The sequence below is a fragment of the Sminthopsis crassicaudata genome, chromosome 2, assembly GCF_048593235.1.
Source record: "Sminthopsis crassicaudata isolate SCR6 chromosome 2, ASM4859323v1, whole genome shotgun sequence".
Classification (NCBI taxonomy): Eukaryota; Metazoa; Chordata; class Mammalia; order Dasyuromorphia; family Dasyuridae; genus Sminthopsis; species Sminthopsis crassicaudata.
The window spans coordinates 514,542,818-514,564,356 of NC_133618.1; the positions used below are offsets into that span (position 1 = coordinate 514,542,818).

The following is a 21,539-nucleotide window of genomic DNA, read 5'->3' on the forward strand; positions in this document are numbered from 1 at the left end:
AAAACTACAAGTGGAGCTTCTTTAGGTGAGCCTTGAGGGCAGCTCAGTATAGTCAAGAGGACCAGAGTTCAAATTTTATGTCAGATATTTACTAGCTTTGTGACCCCAGGCAAGCCACTTAACTCCAATTTCCTTCCTCAACCCTCCAAAAAGAAGAGACCCTCATATTTTTCACCTGAAAAAAAGAGGGACTCTAAACCTCTAAGATCCTTTCCAGCACTAAAATTCTATGACCCTAGGAAAGTAGTTTAGACTTCTGGGCCAGAGAGATAGATAGCAATTAGACAATTCAAAACAATCCAAAAAATGAAAAATTATGCAAGGCACCATGCTAAGCACTAGGGATATAAAGATTGTTTTTTCCCTGCCTACAAGGAGCTTATATTTTACTGTAGGTATAAAATATATTCACAGAAAAAGAAATACAGAGGAATGTAAGGAGGGAGCACACAAGAATGACTCAGAATATTAAGAAAAATTTCTAATAAATGACACCTGAGAAAGACTTGAGGAGAAAGAGTATTCCTGACCTGAGATCAAAGCCTATGGGAGGTCAGGGAGTCAAGAGATTGGAAGTCATGTTTAGGAACTTAAAAAGTAGACTTATTTTTCTAGAACATATAGTACATGCATGTGGGGAAAGTAAAAAAAGAATCTCTGGAAAGGTAGGTTGGAGGAAGATCATGGAAGATCTTAGATGTCAGGTTGAATTTATATTTTACCCTAGAGCTGCAGAAGATTGGGGGGGGAGGCAGAGAAGACTTGTGACTCGTGCTTCAGAAAGATTATTTTAGAGCTGTGTGGAGGATGGGTTGGAGAAGGGAGAAACTGGAAGGGAGATGAATTAAAAGGCTATTATAATAATCTCCCTGATAGGTGATAAGGACAGATATTAAAGTGAAGGACAGAGACTGTGTTAGTGGAGGGAAGAGGATGGAAATGGAAGATATTGTAAAAGTAGAATCTAAAAGACTTGTCAGCAAGTTGGATATAGGCTGGGATGAAAAACAGAGTCAAGGTTGCCCCTCTGAATGACAAGAAGAATGGTGGTACCCTCAACAAGATGAAATTTAGAAAAGGAGCATGTTTGGGGGAAGGGGGTAATAATGCATTATAAAGCATATTAAGTTTGAGATTCTAGTAAATAGTGGCTTGCATGTAGAATCCGTGGAAGGCAGTAATATCATTATCATAGACCATAAATATGAGGATAATAATCATTGTTGTTCAGTTATTTTTCAGTAGTGTCCAACTCTTTGTGATGCCATTGGAGGTTTTCTTGGCAAAGATATTGGAGTGGTTTGCCATTTCCTTTTCTGGCTCATTTTACAGATGAGGAAAGTGAGGCAGACAGAATTCAGTGACTTGCCCAGGGTCATACCTGGACAGGTTTGAACTCAGAAACATAAGTCTTCCAGATTTCAATCCCAGTGCTCTATTCTGGTCCTTTATAACAATACTTTGATTTATGAATAATAATTTATAAGTAATAATACTTTGATTTATATAAAACATTACAGTTTTTTTAATGCTTTGCATTCCATTTAACATGAAATAAAGCTGAAAAGATAGGGAGACTAGGTTGTAGAGGGTCTTGTAATGCTAAGTAATTACAGCTCTGTCGGAAATTTGAAGGAGGTTCAGAGCCAAGATTTCAACAGAGGGGTTCTCATTCTTGGCTCTTCAGGCCCAAGTTCCAGACTTTGAAGTCAAACTGAGCCTGAGATCAACCTCTGGCCATTCACCCTAGATCAATAGTGAGACAGAGGCTCCAAAATTCCAAACTTCTTGCTGGCTGGTCCTAATATAGTTCAGAGATCTAAGACTGAGATAGAGGATGAGAGCCCTTTAGTCCAGCAGCATCCTGCCCTCTGGTGGCCATTTTCCTTCTGACTTACTTAATGTACTTTGAGTCCTGATCTGTAGCTGATGAACCCAGCCAGAGGAAGAGGTGGAGTCTAAAAAATGAGGGAGTCAGTATTTTGATTCCTTTTTTTCTTTACTCAACCTGTTTGTTATAAGGGAGTGTTCTGTTTTGTGGTGTAACTAGAGTGAAGGGGAAGGAATAGATTGTGATGGGAAAAAATAATATTAAAATAAGATATTTTTTAAAGCTCAGAGAAACCAGTAGAACTAGAAGGTAACTCCCCATTCTGCTGAACCTTACCCAGTGTATGCAGAGGATGTGACTGACATTTATGGATAGTCAGAATTGAGACAAGTTAAGCCACATGAACTAAGTCTGAATTTATACTTCGATGAATCTGTGAGTTCACTCAGAAATCTTGCTAATATCAAATTATCTATTACCTGCTATTTTTCTTAATAATCCTAATAATGTCAGAATTCTAATAATGTTTTTGCATTCCTCCTCTTAAAATAGTTATTTTCAGGGGCAGCTAAGTGGCACAGGGGATAGAGCATTGGTCCTGAATTCAAATTCTGCCTAAGACCTTAATATTCACTAACTGTTGTGACCCCTGATTGCTTGGCCAAAAAAAAGTGTGTGTGTGTGTGTGTGTGTGTGTATGTGTGTGTGTGTGTTAAAGTCAAAGAGGTAAAAATATTTACTCTCAATTAGACTAAGCTGAACATTAGCCTAAACCTAAGATCTTACCTTGTAAAAGGTATCTAGCTAGAGCTGGATCTCAGATACTAATGTCCTCGCCTTGTTCCTTGAGATTTGTAGTTAGTTAGATCACAAAGGGTAAATTAAGCAGACTGAGTGGGTTTCCCTTGCTCAGACTGTCCATGGCAGCCTGCATTTATGGACCAGGACTTGATTATTTAATGTGACTTCCCACTCCCACTTTTCTCCTAAAACTATCAAGACTATTATTTCCTGGGAGTCTCCTAGTGGAACATCCCCAACGTGACTGATTTGCTACTCTGTTATCCTGATTAAAGACAATTCACTTATAAGTCATTTAATTTATTCACTGATGCAAATCTCAGCTCATCTTTACCTCCTCATTCTGTGTGATTCTTGTTCATTCCTTTTATAAATCCTGAAGAGAATACACCCTATGTATTCAAAGGATTTCTGTATTGACATTCCATGTTTACTTCCCCTATTGATAAAAGGTCAAAGAATATGAACAGGCAGTCTTCAAAGCAAGAAATCTGAACTATCAAAAACCTTATGAAAAATACAAATCAGTAATAATTAGAAAGATGCAAATAAAAAGGTGTCTGAGGTTCTACTTCAAACTCATTAGATTGGGAAAGTTGACAAAAGGAAGAAATGACAAATGTTGGAGGAACTTGGGGAAAACAGTTTTATTAATGTCCTGTTGGTGGAGCAGTGATTTAGCCATTCTGAAAAACATAGTTGGAACTATGCCTCCAGAGTTACTAATTTATGCATACTGTGACCCAGAAGTATTACTATTAGATCCATACCCCAAAAAAAAAGATGAAAGAAAGAAGAAAAATATCTATATATGCAAAAATGTTTATGAAATCATTTTTTGTGATGACAAACAACTGTAATTTAAGGGAGTGACCTTCCCTGAGGAATAGCCAAATAAATTATGGGATATAAATATAATGGAAAACTATTATGCCAAAAAAAATACAAAAGAAACATGGAAAGACCAGTATGAACTAATATAGAGTGAAGCAAGTAGAATTAGAAGAATAATGTGTATAACAAAAATATTATAAAACAACTTTATTATGGTTTAATGACAAACCAAGATTCCAAAGAACTAACAATAAAACATGCTACCTACCTCCTAACTAGAAATATATTTTAATTGTATTTAGAAATACAATAAATATATTTTATGATATGGCTAATTCAAAAATTTGGTGGATTTTTTAACTATGCATATTTGTTACAAGGGTTTTTGTTTTCCTTTTTTTTTTCTTTTCAAAGGGGGAGATGGTAAAGACAACAACCAAAAACATAATTAGAAAAATAATTCTTAAAAGAAAAATTCCTTTGTTACCACATAGCACTTTCACTGTGGGTTTCTTAACTCTTACTTTCCCTACAGGATCAACTCTCCTTCATTTCTGATCATATATCTTCTATCTATTTGAAATCATAAAGGGCATATCTGGTTATTAAGCCCTTAGTAACAAGTTATAGATTTCTTATTCTTGACATGAACCTTCTCATTATGCTTCAGATCACATAGAAGTTCATTGCTTCAGATTTTGATTCTTCTTTGGACATAATAGAGAATGCCATAATAATTATTTTTTGAAAATTACTGGAGAATTGATCAATGATGGACAGAAATAACTCCACCCAGAGAAGGAACACTGGGAAGTGAATGTAAATTGTTAGCACTACTGTCTATCTACCCAGGTTACTTATACCTTCGGAATCTAATACTTAATGTGCAACAAGAAAATTGTATTTGCACACATATATTGTATCTAGGTTATATTGTAACATATGTAAAATGTATGGGATTGCCTGTCATCAAGGGGAGGGAGTAGAGAGGGGGGGATAATTTGGAAAAATGAATACAAGGGATAATATTATTTTTAAAATTACTCATGCATATATACTGTGGAAAAAAATTCTAATTAAATTTTTAAAAAAAGAAAATTACTGGAGAATCCTGAATATTAGTGTGATAATAATATTGTGACTTTTTGCTGCTTTAAAATCTATAAAATATCTTATATACATAATTTAATCCTCACAACAACTTTATGAGTGAAAGAATATAGATATTACTACCCTAAATTTACAGAAAATGAAACTGAAGCTCAAAAAGTTCAAATGTCTTTTTCTAAAAATCTAGTAAAGGGTCAGGATTCTAATCCAGCTTCTCTTGAAGCTAAGTCCAATGCTCTTTCCACTACAATTTAATTCAATAAGCATTTATTGAATGCTTACTAAGTGCCAGGCATTGTGATACATTCAAAGGAACTCATATTCTATTGGGAAAAACAAGATGTGTCTAGAGAAGTGTGAATTTGTATATATAAATATGTAAGGAACACTTATATATACCCCAAAATAAAAATTAAATAAGCACTGTCTTCAAGGTACTAACATTCTATCAGACCACATACACACACACATTCAACATGAAAAGGAAAATTTAAGGGAGGGAAGGTGCTAGCAGCAGCTAGAGATAAGAAAATGTCTCATGTAGAAGGTGACTTTTGAGGTGAGTAGTATGAAACTAAGGTTTCTAAGAGATAGAAGTGGGAAGGGAATGAATTACAGGTATAAGGACTAGCCAGTGCAAAAAACCTAGTTATTGTAAATAGAATAATGTGCACAAAAAACAACAAGGGAAGTTCGACTGAAAACAGTGGTGTCTAATAAGGATAGAAAGGTAGATTGGGGTCCAGTAGGAGAAATGTCAAAGAGTTTGTTTTTAATTCAAGACATAATAGGGACTCACATTTATGGAGCAGGAAAGTGATGCTATCAGACTTCTGTTTAAGAAAATCACTTTGGCAGCTGTGTGAATTGGAATGGAGAGAGACTTGAGGCAGAGAAGTTAATTAGAGGGCTATAATCCAGGCAATGGACAGTTAGTTGGCATGATAGTGCAGAGTGCCAGACTTGGAGTCAGGAAGACTCATTTTCCTAAGTTCAAATCTGGCCTCAGACATTTCTTAGCTATGTGATCCTAGCCAATCCTTAGCTATATTGCCTCAGTTTCCTCATCTGTAAAATGAGCTGTAAAAGGAAATGATAAATTGCTCTAGTATCTCCAAAAAGAAAATCCCAAATGGCGTCACAAAGAGTAGGACATACTTAAATGACTCAACAACTACCACCACCCAGAACAGATAATAAAGGTTTGAATGGGGGTAGGAGCTATGTGAGAAGGTAGCAGACAAAATGGAATAAATGAAGGAGGAAATGAAAAGATTTGCTAACAATTCTTTATAATTGGTGAATACCTGTGAGGATTCAAGAAAGACACTAAAGATGCAAATGTAGGCAACTAGAAGGATAGTATTATCCTTAAAATAACCAGGGAAATTTGAAAGAAGATTGAACTTTGGGAGAAAGATAATGAGTTCTAGATAGAGGATCAAGACCTACCAGACTCTACCATCTAGCCCAAGTTAGTTTAATTGCTGTCTCTGACAAAGTACATTCAAGCCCCTGACTTCAAAGCCTGATCACAGACCAAAATGCCCTACCATCTTCAGTGGCCTTTTGAATCCCAGGCTTTTTCCAAGATCAGATTATGTTATTTCCTAGAAAAGATACTTTTTGATCTCCCCAGTTCCAATGATCTTCCTGGTTTTTCCAATGAATTTCCTATGTAGTTAATATGTTTGCATATTGTTTCCCCACTAGATGGTAAGCTCCTTGAGGATAGTAAATTTTTGATATTTTAATCTTTGGATCCTCAACACTTAGCCTGGCATATATCATGTTCTCAATAAATGCTAGTTGGTTGAAGAAAAAGATAATGAGTTCTCTCTTAGACATAATGAATTTGAGATGCCCATAGGATATCCAGTTTGAAACGCTCAAGAGACAGTTAATGATGTGGGTCTAGAACTGAGGAGAGAGAGACGAAGGATGAATGTATAGATATGGAGTTCACTAGCATAAAGATGATAATTAAATCTAAGATTGATATGGTCACCAAGTGAGAATATGTAAGGAGAAAAATAAGAGGGGACCCAGGACAGAGTTTTGGGAGATACCCACAATATGGGGCCATGACATGAGTGATGAATGATAAACAGCAAAGGCAGAAAGAAGTAAGTCAAGTAAATATGAGAAGAACCAAGGAGAGAAGGATAAGATCCTAGGAGAGAACAATTACCCAGTATGTTCAAAATTATTTCTTGGGAGGAGATAATTTGCAACTGAGGAGATCAGAAAGGTTCTAAAGAAGAGTTGTCACTTAAGCAGAGCTTTAAAAGGCAGCTAGGATCCCTAAAAAAAAATCCATGAGGGGAAAAGGCTGCCCAAGCCTGTCCAAAGACAAAGACACAGGAGATAGAAGGAAGATTAGCAAATGGGTCATTTTTGCCTGGAATACAGAGCTGGGTGAAAACATGTAATGTACAATAATCCTGTAAAAGTAATTAATCAGATTGGGAAGGGAATGGAAGTAAGCACTAGGACCCTAAAAATCTTCAAAGTCAGATGCTCAAGGAGTCAGGTCTTCTAAGAAAAAGAATGTGGTGATGAGATCCTGAGTAACGAGGTGGGGATGGCAGAGAAAGATTTAAATACTGATAAAATTACCCTCTGAGGCAAGTAGGGGAAAGCCACTGATGGGGATCAGTTCAACTTTATAGTGCCTCCTTCTATAGAGGTTGTGAGTAACCCCACCTTGCTGTGTTCTGTCGGAAATCCAAGTCATGTCAAACTTGGAGGTTAAATTTCCCCTATAAATTGGCCTGTCTCTTAGTCATTGCTAAAAGATTCTCTCCAGAATCCTTTTTAGTAGGCTGACCCTGCACCTAGAAAAAGGTCATCTACCTGAGAACCAATGTGGCTTCAGAAAGGGCCAAAGAAAATCCCTATGTGTTAACTGTCCAACAACTCCAAGAAAAATTCCAGCAGAACAGAGGTTTGTATACATTTGTAAATTTGACCTAGGCCTTTGTACTCTCAGTCACAAAGAATTATGGAAAATTAAGTCAAACATGTATACATATATTGTATTTAACTTATACTTTAACATATTTAACATGTATTGGTCCACCTGCCATCTGGGGGAAGGGGGAGGGAAGGAAGGGAAAAGTTGGAACAAAAGTTTTGCAATTGTCAATGCTGGAAAATTACCTATGCATAAAATTTTTGTAAAAATTTTAAAAAATAATATAAAAAAAGGAAAATTCAGTCAAAATTCAGTCAGAGAAGTTCATCAATATAGTGTATCAATTTCATGATGGCATGCTTACAAGGTTCTGGACAATGGCAATGCTCTCCAATTTTCCTAGTCAGCAATGGAGTGAAACAAGGCTGTGCGCTTGCTCCCATGCTTTTTATCAGGACGTTTTCAGCCTTGTTGTCAAATGCCTTCAATGAGGACAAACATGGAATCAAAGGCAGCTGCTGCACTGATGTAAATTCTTCAAGTTGAAAAGGCTGCAAGCCAAAATTAAAGTAGAGGAAGTGTTACAGGTGAATGATTCTTTGTTTCCAGGTGATTGTGCACTCAATGCAGCCTCCAAAGCTGAGATGCAACAAAGTATAAGTCAATTCTCTGCTGCTTATGCTAATTTTGGCCTATTAAGAGAACACAGGTCCTCCATCAGCCAGCACTGTACCATCCACATGTGGTGCCATCAGTAACAGCAAATGCTGTGGAGAGGTTCCCTTACTTACCTTGGCAGTATACTTTCCAGGGCTCCACCTTGATAATGGGATTGCACATGCATTGCCAGAGTTAGCTCAGTGTTTGGAAGGCTCCAATGGAAAGTGTGGGAAAGGAGAGGTATTAGACTGACTGACTACCAAACAAAGTCTACAGAGCTGTTCTGCGAACCTCATTGTTGTGTGCCTCTGAAACCTGGACAATGTACCAGCGTGGTGCCAGGAAACTGAATCGCTTCCACTTATATTGTCTTAGGAAGACTCTGAAGATCACCTGACAGGCTGAGACACCAGTCACTGAGGTCCTTTCTGGAACTAAAGCAAGCATTCCAACTCTACTGCAGAGAGCACAACTCCATTGGGTTGGCCACGTTGTTCCAATGCCAAATGTACATTTGCCAAAAAAAAATGATTTTATGGAGAACTCACATAGGGCAAGAGATCACACGGTGGTCAGAAAAAGCGAAACAAGAACACTCAACTTATCTCCTAAGAACTTTGGAATCAATTGTATGGTACCGGCAACACCGACCCAGGACGGCCCAGCACAGCATGAGCTCAGGAAAGAAGATGCTATGCTCTATGTACAGAGCAGAATTGAATTAGCCCAGAGGAAACTGGAGATGTGCGAAAATTAGAGACGCTAACCCCAAATGTTCATAGGGACCATTTGTTCTGAGCTGTGGCAGAGTATCCTGAGCTCGTATTGGTCTGATCGGTCAGTCTGACTCACGGTAACTCGACCTAACAGTGACGTCATTTTTGTCCTTTTAGAGAACCAAGAGCAGACAATCAATATGGCCCATGCCATCTTTGCTCAACCCCTTGGATAAGCGGGCTTCAGCCTTCCGCCTCAGATAACTTTTTCGTTCCCCTCCCCCATGCTCCAGAGTGTCCTTCACCTTCTTATAGCTAACTAACTCTTTTAGGGTGCTAAACAGGCTCTATGGATTTAGCCTTCCAGTAAAGGGTATAGTCCCACCTCATGGAATATTATTACTTTTCTCTCGGTTAATTGTGAGTTCCCCTAAGGAACTTGTCTTTCCCATTGTTAATTGTTAAAACCACTTTTCTTTGTAACCCTATTGTTCTCCCAACACTATTTCATATTTACCATTCTTGGCGTCAATTGTATCTCTTCCTCTTGTCTGCAACCTCTCATAAATAAACCTACCTTCTGCCAAAAAGAAAGGCCACTGTGAATTCTTCACGTGACCGAACCCCAACATTTGGTACCTTCTGTACCCCAACCACCCCAGCATTGTACAGCAGAGAACATTGAATCTGAAGTCAGAGGGCTGAGCCAGAACTCTGGCCGAGAACCAAACAAGGAAAACCTATATAATGGTGGGCCAGTTACTGAACTGCTCCATGCCTCAGTTTCGTCGATGTAAAATAAAGGGAATTGGATAAAAATCATCTTCAGATTGCTTTCAGCTCTGAATCTTTGAGGAGACGCTTTCTCAGAGCACCGGAAGTCTTCCTGGGAACCAGGATGCTCATTTTTGAAGACTTTTCCACCATTCTCATAAATCTTCGGTCGCTGTCTACCCGGAGCAAGAGGTCCCCCGAATTACATCATGCCGAGAGAGGCGGGGTTTGGAGTCAGGGGGTGGGTACAGGCAGAGGAACCGGAGCTGGAATCGGCCATCCAATGGGAAAGACCCGAGACCTGGAGAGATGGGGACGCCCCGGCCAGAAGGGCGCTACTGGGGGTGGAGATGGGGTGGACCTAGGGGGATGAAGCTGGGTGCCAGCCAGGTAACGGGGTAGAATGGTTCCCGCTGTCCCTCCCAGGTTCCGTCCCCAGCTCCGCCTTCCCTGTCTCTTTCTTAAGCAGCTCCCGCCCTAGTCCCGGATCCCGCCACCGCGGACAGCCGTCGCTTCCCCCGTGCCCCCCGCCCCCCTTCAACTTTGCTCCCGGGCTCGGGCCCCCCGCCCCCAAGCAGCCCCGGTCTAGTGTTCTGCGCGGGCTCCGATCAGGTCCCATGGCCTCTCTGTATCGCCCCTGTCTGCGGTGAGTGAAGCTTGACCAGGGGCCGCCACCTCCCTCTCCCCAGTTTACCTCTTCCCCCACCCCACTCCCCGCGGCTGTACTGGGACTTTAGCCTCTGCCCCGCCACTCTCCCACCCCCATCTTGTCTCCGGGCATCTCGCTGCGCATTCAGCTTCCCCCATTCTTTACTCCGAACTATTTGTGCATCCGTGTCTCTGGGGTCCCCGAACCAACTTGTCTCTCCTCTTTCTTTGGTCAGTCTATCTTCCGCGTCCCATTCAATGAACTTCCTTTCCCCTCCTTGCCCTGCCTGATATGCTGGCTTTTCTTCCCTCTCGGGGAGCGCGGACTGCTCTAACTTCCTTCCCTTTCTCCCCACGCTCTTCAAGTGTTTGCCTCTGCTCTTCTCGCCCACTCGGCTTTAATTCTTTTAGAAGCTTGGAAGGAAGAGTCTCTGGGCAAGTTATGAGGGACAGCAAGGGAAAAGGACCAATAGTGGGAGCTCTGGGGGGTGAAAGGGGGAAGGTAGTAAGAAAGAATCCATGTAGAGGTGAGGAGCAGAGTTCCTTTTGAAGGAAGTAGGAGGTAAACATCTATTTCCCCGGATTCCCTGGGAACGGAGCCTGGCAAGGAGCCCGGCACAACGTAGGGACCTCTGGGAGCAGGGCACGGAAAGCAAGGGTGACGCGGGGGAGGGGAACAAAGACCGTTGCATTTCTAAGGCCTGCTTCCTCCCCTTAGCCCAAGTAGATCTCTTGTGGTTCATCCACCCTGTCTCCCTCGTCCCGGATTCTCTCTACCAGCCTATCCCCGGTCCCTATCCCGGGAGGACCTATCCTGGTCCCCTCTCTCTTCACACACTGCCTCAGCCAGCAGCGCCTGTGAGTGAAGAGAAAAGAATTCTCTTAAGGAAGTTTGTAGGGAGAGTGGGGGAGCTTCATCATAAACTTAAAGCCACAATTCACAAGAAAGTTTTTAATTCAATTGATTTCAGCAGTATTTAGGTTACCTCCCAGACTTCTATCCAGGAAAAAAGATGCCTTCCCAAAGAAGGTAGCAGAAGTTTAGAGTCTCCTTACTTTATTACTGTGTTCCTATGGGTTTGATGCAGTTTTGGCAGCACTGGCCAACTACCTCCTCACCCCAACCTACTCTTACCTCTGAAACCTTTTCAGAGAGGAGGGGGAGGGGGACCAGGAAGCCAGGTGCTTTCCTAGAATCTGTTTGTTAGCTGTCTCCAAATGGTCACTCCAGGTGTCATTTGCAGAAGCCCTGTAAATGGTTCCCTCTTCCAGACAGATAAGGGGGAGGAAGAGGATTCATATAAGCCAGTTATGTGTGTTTGGGAGTTCTGCTAGGTGACTGACTCCTTTCTAGGTCTGGGTCATAGCTCCATTCTCTTGGTCTTTGCTCTTTCTTAGTTGCCCCTCCCTGGGTTCAGGCCAATCAGAGCCACCCCCTCTTTCCTCCCCCCCCAAATCCCTCAGAATCTGGAAGGACAGGGTCAGGGCAAAAGAGGTGGTGTCTGTCAACATAGGGCTGAGACACCCTCTCACCCCAGTCCCCCTTGTAAACAGTTCTTTCAGGTCTGCCAGATGGCAGAACTTCTTTCCCCTTTGTTAAAGCTAGTAGCAGTGACTGGAATGGCCAATGTCATCTTCCTGTTGTAGAAACAGCTTTCAGAAGCTCCCAGCTTGTCAAAAGTAGTTTATTGAGTTGCTGAGAGCCATTCTAGAAACATATTCTACAGGAACTGAGAATTCTATTTCTACTAGCAGAAGTTACAGTTTAGCTTTGAAGGCAGAATAAAGGTGCATGAAAATATATATATATATAACATTTAGAAAGAAACAAATTCATTAATGTTAGGTAATTACCAACATAAGGATGAAATCTTAAGTACCATTCTGGCTAGTGACTTAAAGTTGTCAAGCAGCCTGGCCTAGTGAGATGCTGAAAGGCAGTTAGGTGGGCTAGTGGATAGAGTGCTAGATTTGGAATCAGGAAATATTATTGCTATTTCAGTTGTATCCAACTCATCCTGACTCCATTTAGGATTTTCTTGACAAAGATACTGAATAGCTTGCCATTTCCTTCTCTGGCTCATTTTCCTGGTAAGGAAACTGAGGCAAACAGGATTTAGTGACATACCCAGGGTCACACAGCTAGGAAGTATCTGAGGTTGGATATGAATTCAGATTTTTCTGATTTCAGGCCTTGCACTTTATCCACTGAATCATCTAATTTTAAATTCAGCCTTAGATGGTAGCTGTGTGAGCCTAGACAATTCACTTAACTTCTGTCTGATTCAGTTTCCTCATCTATAAAATGGGGATAATAAAAGTACCTGTCTCCCAAATTATGAAGATAAAATGAGATATTTGTAAAGGACTCTAAATCTGACACTAAATAGTTATGTGACCTCCATCAAATTCTGGCCTCATTGTCCTCATTTTAAAGTAAAAAAGTTAGATTAAGTGATCCTTAAAGTTCCTTACAGCTTCTGATATTCTATGATTGTGTTTAATAATAATAGTAATAATAATAGACATTTATATATCACTGACCAGATATGATTCATTTTTTTTTAAGAAATACATATTAAACACGCACAATTATATGCAAGGCACTTTAATGTGCTGTGGAATATACAGATAAAAGTTATAGTCTCCTCCCTCAGTGTGCTGTAATGATAAGGAATAGATAAATATATGAGGTAAAATGTAATGGAGAAAGGAAGATGAAGAAAAAGTGATCCAGGAAAAATCGAGGAAGAAGAGATTCCTTTCATCTAGGGACTTTGAGGAGAGAAGGACCCTAAAAGGTAGAGACAAGTAAGCTATATATTCCCAGCATGTAGGACTATTTGAGCAAATCCACGGGGAAGTGTGGAAATGTCTGGAGATGGCCAGGCATTTGCAGATAACAGCCAGTAATCCACTGTGGCTTTAACATGGAGAATCATGTGAAATAAAGCTGGAATCATAGATTGGAATCTTATGGGGAGGGTAATGTAAGGGGAATTGAATGCCAATTTAAAGAGTTTGTTTTTTCTAATGTTGGCAGTGGTTCCAGCTTAAGTGCCAGGAAGACAAAAACTGGCTATGTGGCTCTGGGGTAGTCATTTAACCCTCTCATTGTCTCATCTCTGAGACTACATATAAATTTCATAGAAGGTGCAGCCCTTCATGGGTAAAAAGAATTCTTTACCAAGGAACTCTCTGTACCAGTGAAATTGGAAATCCAGGCCTAGGTCCAGACCCAAGCAAGAGGGAAGTTCTAGAGGTTTCTGAATAGGGAGAGGAATGATATGGTCAGACCTATGTCTTAGGAATGATGTTTTGGCAGCTAGCTATAATATGGACTGGAATCAAAGGGGAGAGAAACTGGAGTTAGAGAGACCTGTGAGAAGGCTCTTAGACAAGAGGTAATGAGGATCTATTTAACTTAGTGATTGGAAAGAAGGGGATATGCTCTTAAATATTCTCATATAACCAAAGGTCCCCAACAGCAAATACTCAGATAATCACATGACTATTTTCACATGATATTTGCACATGACTTCCTTATTATCCGGTTTGATTATCCCTATATGTTTCCAGTTTCATTAAAAATGCATTTGTTACATGTTGGGGATATGAAGATGAAACAATACACCAGTCCCCTGATCTCAGGGAGCACACAATATAGTAATAAGAATAGATTTACATAGTATTTCAGATGTTTCACAATACTTTTATGAATCATGTTATTTAATTTTTTGGGGGGGGAGAACTTGTAATTTTATCAGGTTAAGGAACTTTTAAAAAAATCTACTATTTTAAAATAAAGGTAGAGGCACACAGACTCTTAATAATTCATAATTTTTACAAATCATTAATATCAAAAATGATAGCACTATGGAAAAATTTGAATTCAAAGTAAAAATTAACAATTTAACAGTAGAAAAAAAAAAGGTCTTCTCTATCTTTTCTTTTAAATTAGAAAATATATTTTAAAACCCATCTGGCTTATTTAAACATTTTAAATTTATTACCTTAAAAATCCTGAAGCAGTCTATATAGATTTAACATTTAGGAAGTGTTATAGGACTAAAGCTTACTGCTTCAAGGAATCATTCTTAATTATGTAAAAAAGAATATTCAGCACCAATGGCCCCTAGTCAATTTGTTTTTTTTTTTTTTCCCATTTTAATAGTATTTTGTTTTTTCAACTACATGTAAAGATAATTTTCAACATTCATGTTTGTAAAACTACTTTTCTCAACCAGTGTGGATGGGCAGCTACTCTCCAACTTGAAGTCTGAGAGAGTTACCTGGGCAAGGAGAGATTAAAGACTTGCTCAGAGTCACATGACCAGTATGTTTCAAAGGTCTTCCTGATTCCAGTGGCTGTTCATTGTGACACATTGTCTCTCATCAAATTTGATTCTTATGGATAGGTAATTCAAGTAGCATCTCCATTTTATAGCTAAAGGTTCAAAATCACATTATCACAAAGTCAGGAGCAGAATAAAAACTCAAACCTAGTCTTTTGCTTTGTGATAAAGATGAAAATCCAGAGCTACTTTCATTACACGTAGCACACAGCTCCCATACAGCCTACCCTAGTTCGAAATCATCCTTTGGGTGTCATAAATACATTGTTGTCAGTCCAACGTGTACAGATATGCTACAGTGCATTCTCATTTCTTTTTTCAGAACAATGCTCTTTTATTATTTCAAAACTTGTTTCACTTTTTAATTTTCTGTTCTATCTTCTGACTTTTTAATTTTTTATAGCTTTTTATTGACAAAATATATGCATGGGTAATTTTTCAACACTGGCCCTTGCAAAAACTTATGTCCCAACTTTTCCCATCCTTCCCCCCATCATGGCAGGTAGTCCCATACATCTTAAATATGTTAAAGTATATGTTAAATACAACTATACAGTTGTCTTGCTACACAAGAAAAATCAGATTTAGAAAGAAGGGAAGAAAAACAAAAATGCAAACAATAACAGAGTATAAATGCTATGAGTGATCCAACTCATTTCCCAGTATTCTTTCATACAATGCACTCTCATGTGCTTGCCCCCCTCCCCCCCATCTCCCACCAAGTATCCACCCTGGCCATCACTCTCCTTTCCCTCTCTCCTAGGCTGGGTTGGCATGGTTTGTGCCCCTGGGGCTATGCTCCAAGCCGTGGCAACCATGCATTGCGGATAACCAGTGGAGACTTGGGTCAGCTTCCAGCTAAGGTGAGGGACTTTGTGGAACGAAGTGCCCGCCTGTGCCAACCAGAAGGCATCCACATCTGCGATGGCAGTGAGACAGAGAATGATTCCATACTGGCCCTGCTGGAACGTGAAGGCCTTGTTCGGAAGCTCTCCAAGTATGACAACTGGTGAGTGCTGGTAAAGGATAGGCCCAGAGGCTAAACATCTGAGGTGCTGAGACAAGCCAAGGACTTATACAGGTCTGTCTTAGCTGAACCAACCCAATGAGAATAATGTGAGGAATCTAGAAGGAAAACTATCATGGGCTGGAAGAATATCTTCATTTTTATGTTGAAATGGAGAAGATGCAGATCAACACCTTTGAATTTTAGATTACCAAACCTGCACACTTTTTTGCTTAGGATAAAAGCAGCCACAGTCCTGGGAACATAGTCTAACCTTAATTTGGAGTCTGTAAACCTGATAGATTTCAGGGGCTTTGAGAGCTTGGATGGAGAAGTTTCTTTTGTTATTCTGTATATTTTATACATTTAAAAAGATTAGATTGAGAATGGGTCCATAGGCTTCATCAGATTGCCAGAGGAGTCTACCACACAGAAAAAAGGCTGAGGACCCCTGGTCTGAGTGATTAAAATCCTATGGGAAGAGAAAAAACAGGGTCTGTGACATTCACTGTAGACCCTGAGTAAATGGAAGGAGGAGGAAAGGGATGCCTTCCCAGATCTTGAGTGACCACTATTACCCCTTCTCAGTTGGCTGGCTCGAACTGATCCCAAGGATGTGGCCCGAGTAGAAAGCAAGACGGTGATTGTGACGGAGTCTCGGAAGGACACAGTGCCCATCCCAGCTGATGGAGTCAATGGACAGCTGGGCAACTGGATGTCCCCAGCCCAGTTTCAGAAAGCTCTAGATGAGAGGTTTCCTGGCTGCATGCGGGGTAACTCTGGGCAGGGGACACAGACATGAATCGGGAGATGGGAAAGGTTGAAGGGAGGATTTCTGACCCAGCTTTTCTTCCTCAGGTCGCACTATGTATGTACTTCCATTCAGCATGGGTCCCGTGGGGTCCCCCCTATCTCGTGTGGGTATTCAACTGACTGATTCCCCCTATGTGGTAGCCAGCATGAGAATCATGACCCGACTGGGGAAGCCTGTTCTTCAGGCCCTAGGGGATAAGGACTTTGTCAAATGTCTGCACTCTGTGGGCCGACCTTTGCCCCTGGAAGGTAAGAGTCAAGCCCTAGAAATCCACCCCAACTCCCATCCTGAAAGAAGATCCTAAGACACTGTCTATTGAAAGAGGAAACTGAAATTCAGTCCCCAAATGCCCACCCTCCTGAGAACCCCCTCCTTAAGCTTCCCTCCTCTGCCCAAGAGAGAATGCCCCTCAAGGAAGACCCATCCCCAAACCCCTTGAAGTTTTACGTCCTTGCCAATTGTCCTCAGGGGAGCTGGTGAACCAGTGGCCGTGCAACCCTGAGAAAACCCTGATAGGCCATGTGCCCGACAAGTGGGAGATCATCTCCTTCGGCAGTGGCTACGGCGGCAATTCCCTGCTGGGCAAAAAGTGCTTCGCCCTTCGCATCGCTTCCCGCCTGGCCAGAGATGAAGGCTGGCTGGCTGAGCACATGCTGGTGAGGGAGGGCCCAGGGACAAAGAGGACTGGTTGCTGAGGGTGGGCAAAAAAAGTACCTGGCCGGTCCCAACCACAGCTGCCCCACCCCTCTTCCCAAGCTCACACTGCTTTGTTGGAGGATACTTGGGCTCTTGGCTGTCCCCAGACCAGGTTTCCCTGCCTGTCCAGAGTCCAGGTGGCAAGGAGGGGCAGCTATTTAATCAACAGACCCTCTTCTTTCCTATTACCTCATAAGGGACCACTTCTAGTTCTACAGACTGCTACACACAGAGCCCTTTCTTGCTTCTGCAGAACTTCCATAATATTAGCAGTGTGCATATGAATATTTCCCGTTCTCCTTCAGATCCTGGGTATCACCAACCCTGCTGGGAAGAAACGCTACATATCAGCTGCTTTCCCCAGCGCCTGTGGCAAGACTAATCTGGCTATGATGCGGCCCACTCTGCCTGGTTGGAAAGTGGAATGTGTAGGTGATGACATTGCCTGGATGAAGTTTGACAGTGATGGTGAGGAGCCCTACACACACTCACATACACACACTTATTCACACACACACTCATTCACACACACACAAATACACAAACACAGACACACATACAAATACACAAACTCTCACTCACACAATCACACACTCACACACACAGATACACAAACACACACACACACACACACACACAGATACACAAATACTCTCACACACACATACATACTCTCACACACTCTTTCTTTCCATTCATCCAGTCAGCCATTCCTTAGCTGTTGTGGAACTAGAACAGCCTTCCCTCCTGTCCCGGTAGGGATCACCCCTGCCCTACATACAGCTGGGTACCCAGCGTTGCCCAGAAGCAATTACTCCTTGTTCAGGAGCCCTTTCTCCTGCAGTTACCGATGGCTTTGGGCAGTAGGGTATAGAGTTCTGAACCTACTTGTCTTGCCTCATCTCCCACCTTTTCTCTCCCCACCCTCCTACCTACCCCTCCCTTCTCCCCCAGGCCGCCTTCGAGCTATCAACCCTGAAAACGGCTTTTTTGGTGTGGCACCTGGAACATCGGCAATGACAAATCCCAATGCTATGGCCACAATCCAAAGCAATACCCTCTTCACCAACGTGGCAGAGACTAGTGATGGTGGCGTGTACTGGGAAGGCATTGACCAGATCCTCCCCCCTGGGGTCACTGTCACTTCCTGGTTGGGCAAGGCCTGGAAACCTGGTAAGTAAAGCAGACCCAGTTAAAGGGCAAAGGTTCAGGGTATGGTGAATGGAGGGAATGTCTCCCCTACCTCAGACTCTACTTTGTTGTTCATTCTTTAGTTGTTTTGGTCTTACTTGGTTCTGTGACCCCATCTGGGGTTTTATTGGCAAAGATACTAAAGTGGTTGGCCATTTCTTCCTACAGCTCATTTTACAGATGAGGAAACTAAGGCAAACAGGGTTAAGTGACTTGCCCAGGGTCACACAGCTACTTTTCCTGACTCTAGGCCTGGGCATTTTATCCACTGCACCACTTACCTGCCCCCACTAGATCCCTGGAATTCCAACTTCCTCCAAAACCACAGTATCACAAAAACCTTTTCCTCTAACACACCTAGATTCTGGCTCCCCAACAATCCTTGCAACCCAGCAAGAACTTTTTTTTTCTTATTCTTTGAAGTCTCCTTGTGGGAGAAGGGAATATTCATCTTACTTGTTGCTCAGTCCCCCCTTTCTGCAACCTAACCTTGGCATCATCCTTCATTGTATAAATACTGTTATTAAGCTTACTCTACCTCCCCTCCCCTTTTTCCTCAGGCTAAGCAATCTCAGTATTACCCCATAAACTAGTTTTTCAATCCTTTCATCATCTTTGGGTCCTTCTGCCTCTTCCCTCAACTGTTTCTCCCTCCTGAAGTTAATAAGTACGAACTCTTGTGGGGGTCAGAGCAGAGAGGAACATAATGAAAGGGTGATCTCTTTGTGGTTTCTACAGGCTGTCTTCATACTTTAAGGGTCCATTATCACAGCCTCCCTCCTCTATGTAATCACCCTTCATCTTCTTAAAGAGCATCATTAAGTTCTATACCTTGCAATTCTTCCCATTCAGTAGAGGAAACCTAGAAAATTAAATCTTTCCCTGTAGGTCAGTTTCCCAAACCTTTCATCATATTTGGATCTAGCAATATAACTAAGAAGTCTTGTGGCTAATGCCAGTTGCCAAATATATATTCTATCACAGGGTACTGAGGGAGGAGAGGATGAGAGAGGGTACAATGGCAGGTGACCCTACTCCCTGGATGAGCAGTCAGAATCAGAGAAGATAATGTTAACCACGTGTCTCCCAGCCCAGAAATCTGACTAACTCCCAGGTTTCTATGCTAAGGTGGTTTTCCATTGGAGCATCTCCCCACTTTTAGTCCCTACACATTTTTCTGAGGTGTACCTAAGTTCTGCATATTGACTGCATAATAATCTGCATATTATCACTTCAACAAGCTAAGCTAAGCACTGATTTTTATACTCCAATCAGGTCTTAGAAGAGAAGATCAAAAGAATCTCCCAATGACACACCAGGGATAAACTTCTGCTTACTCTAACCCAAGTAGTTTGTTTACAAGGGGAGCTGTCACATCACAAACCTTAAATCCTTGATGGCTCCTAGGTACTCTCACATTTCCTTATCATGCAAACAGTAAACCCAAGTACCAAAGGAGAAAGCTCAACATACTCTTTCTGGGGAATGACACTAACTCCAGAGTTGGAGAAAGCACCCAGCACCCTGTCCTGAGTTACAGGAAGACTACCCAAAGAGTTGTGGACAAATAGCCAGGTACATACAGGGTTGGATTGAAAGTAAAAGTGTCTGTCTCTGTGTCAGGTGACAAGGAACCCTGTGCACACCCCAACTCACGATTCTGTGCCCCGGCCCGCCAGTGCCCCATCATAGACCCTGCATGGGAGGCCTCTGAAGGTGTACCCATAGATGCCATCATCTTTGGAGGACGACGACCCAAAGGTATGTATGTGCAGGCTCAACATTTGAGTTACCTGCCTTCTGGGTCAGTGATCTAGTTCTACACTGGGAGCCTTTTCCCCTCCTTCTATATAGGAGTTGAGCTCTTTCAACTGAAGGAAGGAGCCCTTCTTCAGAGTTCCCATTTCCCCTACTTCAGAGACTGGAAGGAATATGATAGGCAGAGGGGATCAGTTGAAGGCTGGGAAAAGGGCTATCTATAATTCTGCTTACTTGGCTTCCCAGGAGTACCGCTTGTATATGAAGCCTTCAATTGGCGCCATGGTGTCTTTGTGGGCAGTGCCATGCGCTCTGAGTCCACTGCTGCAGCTGAACACAAAGGTAAATCCCATTGCCCATCACTATCCACGCCCCCACTTCCTGGCTTTTCTTCTTTAGGCAGACCCCGATCACTAACCATTCCTTGGGCTTCCTTAAGCCCCTTCTTATTCCTTGACCCTATCCAACTTCTTCACATCAAGCCAATGACCCTAAAGGAAAGCTGTCACCATTCTGCTCCTTCATCATGCACTGAGGGAATCCCAGTATCTTATCTATTACATAGCTTTCCCAACCCTTTCCTCTTCCAAACAAAGACAACAGCCTATGCCTCTATTCCATTTTCCCAGGGAAGACCATTATGCACGATCCATTTGCCATGCGGCCCTTCTTTGGCTACAACTTCGGGCGTTATTTGGAGCACTGGCTGAGCATGGAGGGGAGGCCAGGAGTTCAGCTTCCCCGGATCTTCCATGTCAACTGGTTCCGGCGGGATGCAGCAGGTCGATTCTTATGGCCAGGGTTTGGGGAGAATTCTCGGGTGCTGGACTGGATCTGCCGCAGGCTGGAGGGTGAGGAGAGTGCCCAAACAACACCAGTGGGGCTAGTGCCAAAGGAAGGAGCGCTGAATCTGAGTGGCTTGGGGTCTGTGAACTTCTCTGAGCTATTTTCATTGCCTAAAGAGTTCTGGCAACAGGAGGTCGGTGAAATACGAAGCTACCTGAGGGAGCAGGTCAATCAAGACCTGCCCCGGGAGGTATTGGCTGAGTTAGATGCATTGGAGGGGAGAATACGAAAAATGTGATCTTCAAAAAATCTCCAAACATAGGGATGGGGAGGTGGGGAAGATACATACACAGAATAAGAGAGAGTGTACTAGCTACCTCCTTTCAACAGGGGAACTACAAACAGAAAGTTGCAAAAACTAAGAGCAGCTTTGATTAAATTAACACCTTTTATAGAAGTCACAAAACAGGCCGTAGCCCCATTAAATCTATTTTCTAGACTGTTGTTTCAACAATAATTATCATTTATTTTGCATAACATTTGCAGAACTTTAATTAACTATCAATACACATAGGTAGTATTCACTATTTTCAACATTCCTGGACCAGTTCTATGCTCATCTTCCCCCCAACCCCTCAATCT

General features: G+C 41.9%; 1 protein-coding gene across 1 annotated transcript; it reads left to right on the forward strand.

The window, feature by feature from the left end:
* Positions 1-9,939: 9,939 nt before the first annotated feature.
* PCK2 (phosphoenolpyruvate carboxykinase 2, mitochondrial) lies at positions 9,940-21,396 on the forward strand. The gene is made up of 10 exons (XM_074294320.1): positions 9,940-10,289; positions 15,410-15,655; positions 16,241-16,425; positions 16,511-16,714; positions 16,935-17,122; positions 17,468-17,630; positions 18,117-18,335; positions 19,977-20,114; positions 20,358-20,453; positions 20,741-21,396. The coding sequence occupies exons 1-10, from the start codon at positions 10,261-10,263 to the stop codon at positions 21,193-21,195; spliced, it is 1,923 nt and encodes a 640-aa protein (XP_074150421.1). The 5' UTR covers positions 9,940-10,260; the 3' UTR covers positions 21,196-21,396.
* Positions 21,397-21,539: the final 143 nt, after the last annotated feature.

What these genes read in the sequence shown, in the direction of transcription:
- PCK2 (XM_074294320.1), top strand. Translation starts at nt 10,261, where the DNA reads ATGGCCTCTCTGTATCGCCCCTGTCTGCG. An exon ending in TGGAGGACGACGACCCAAAG is followed by an intron (nt 20,115 to 20,357) that starts GTATGTATGTGC and finishes TTGGCTTCCCAG; the next exon opens with GAGTACCGCTTGTATATGAA. An exon ending in TGCTGCAGCTGAACACAAAG is followed by an intron (nt 20,454 to 20,740) that starts GTAAATCCCATT and finishes CCATTTTCCCAG; the next exon opens with GGAAGACCATTATGCACGAT.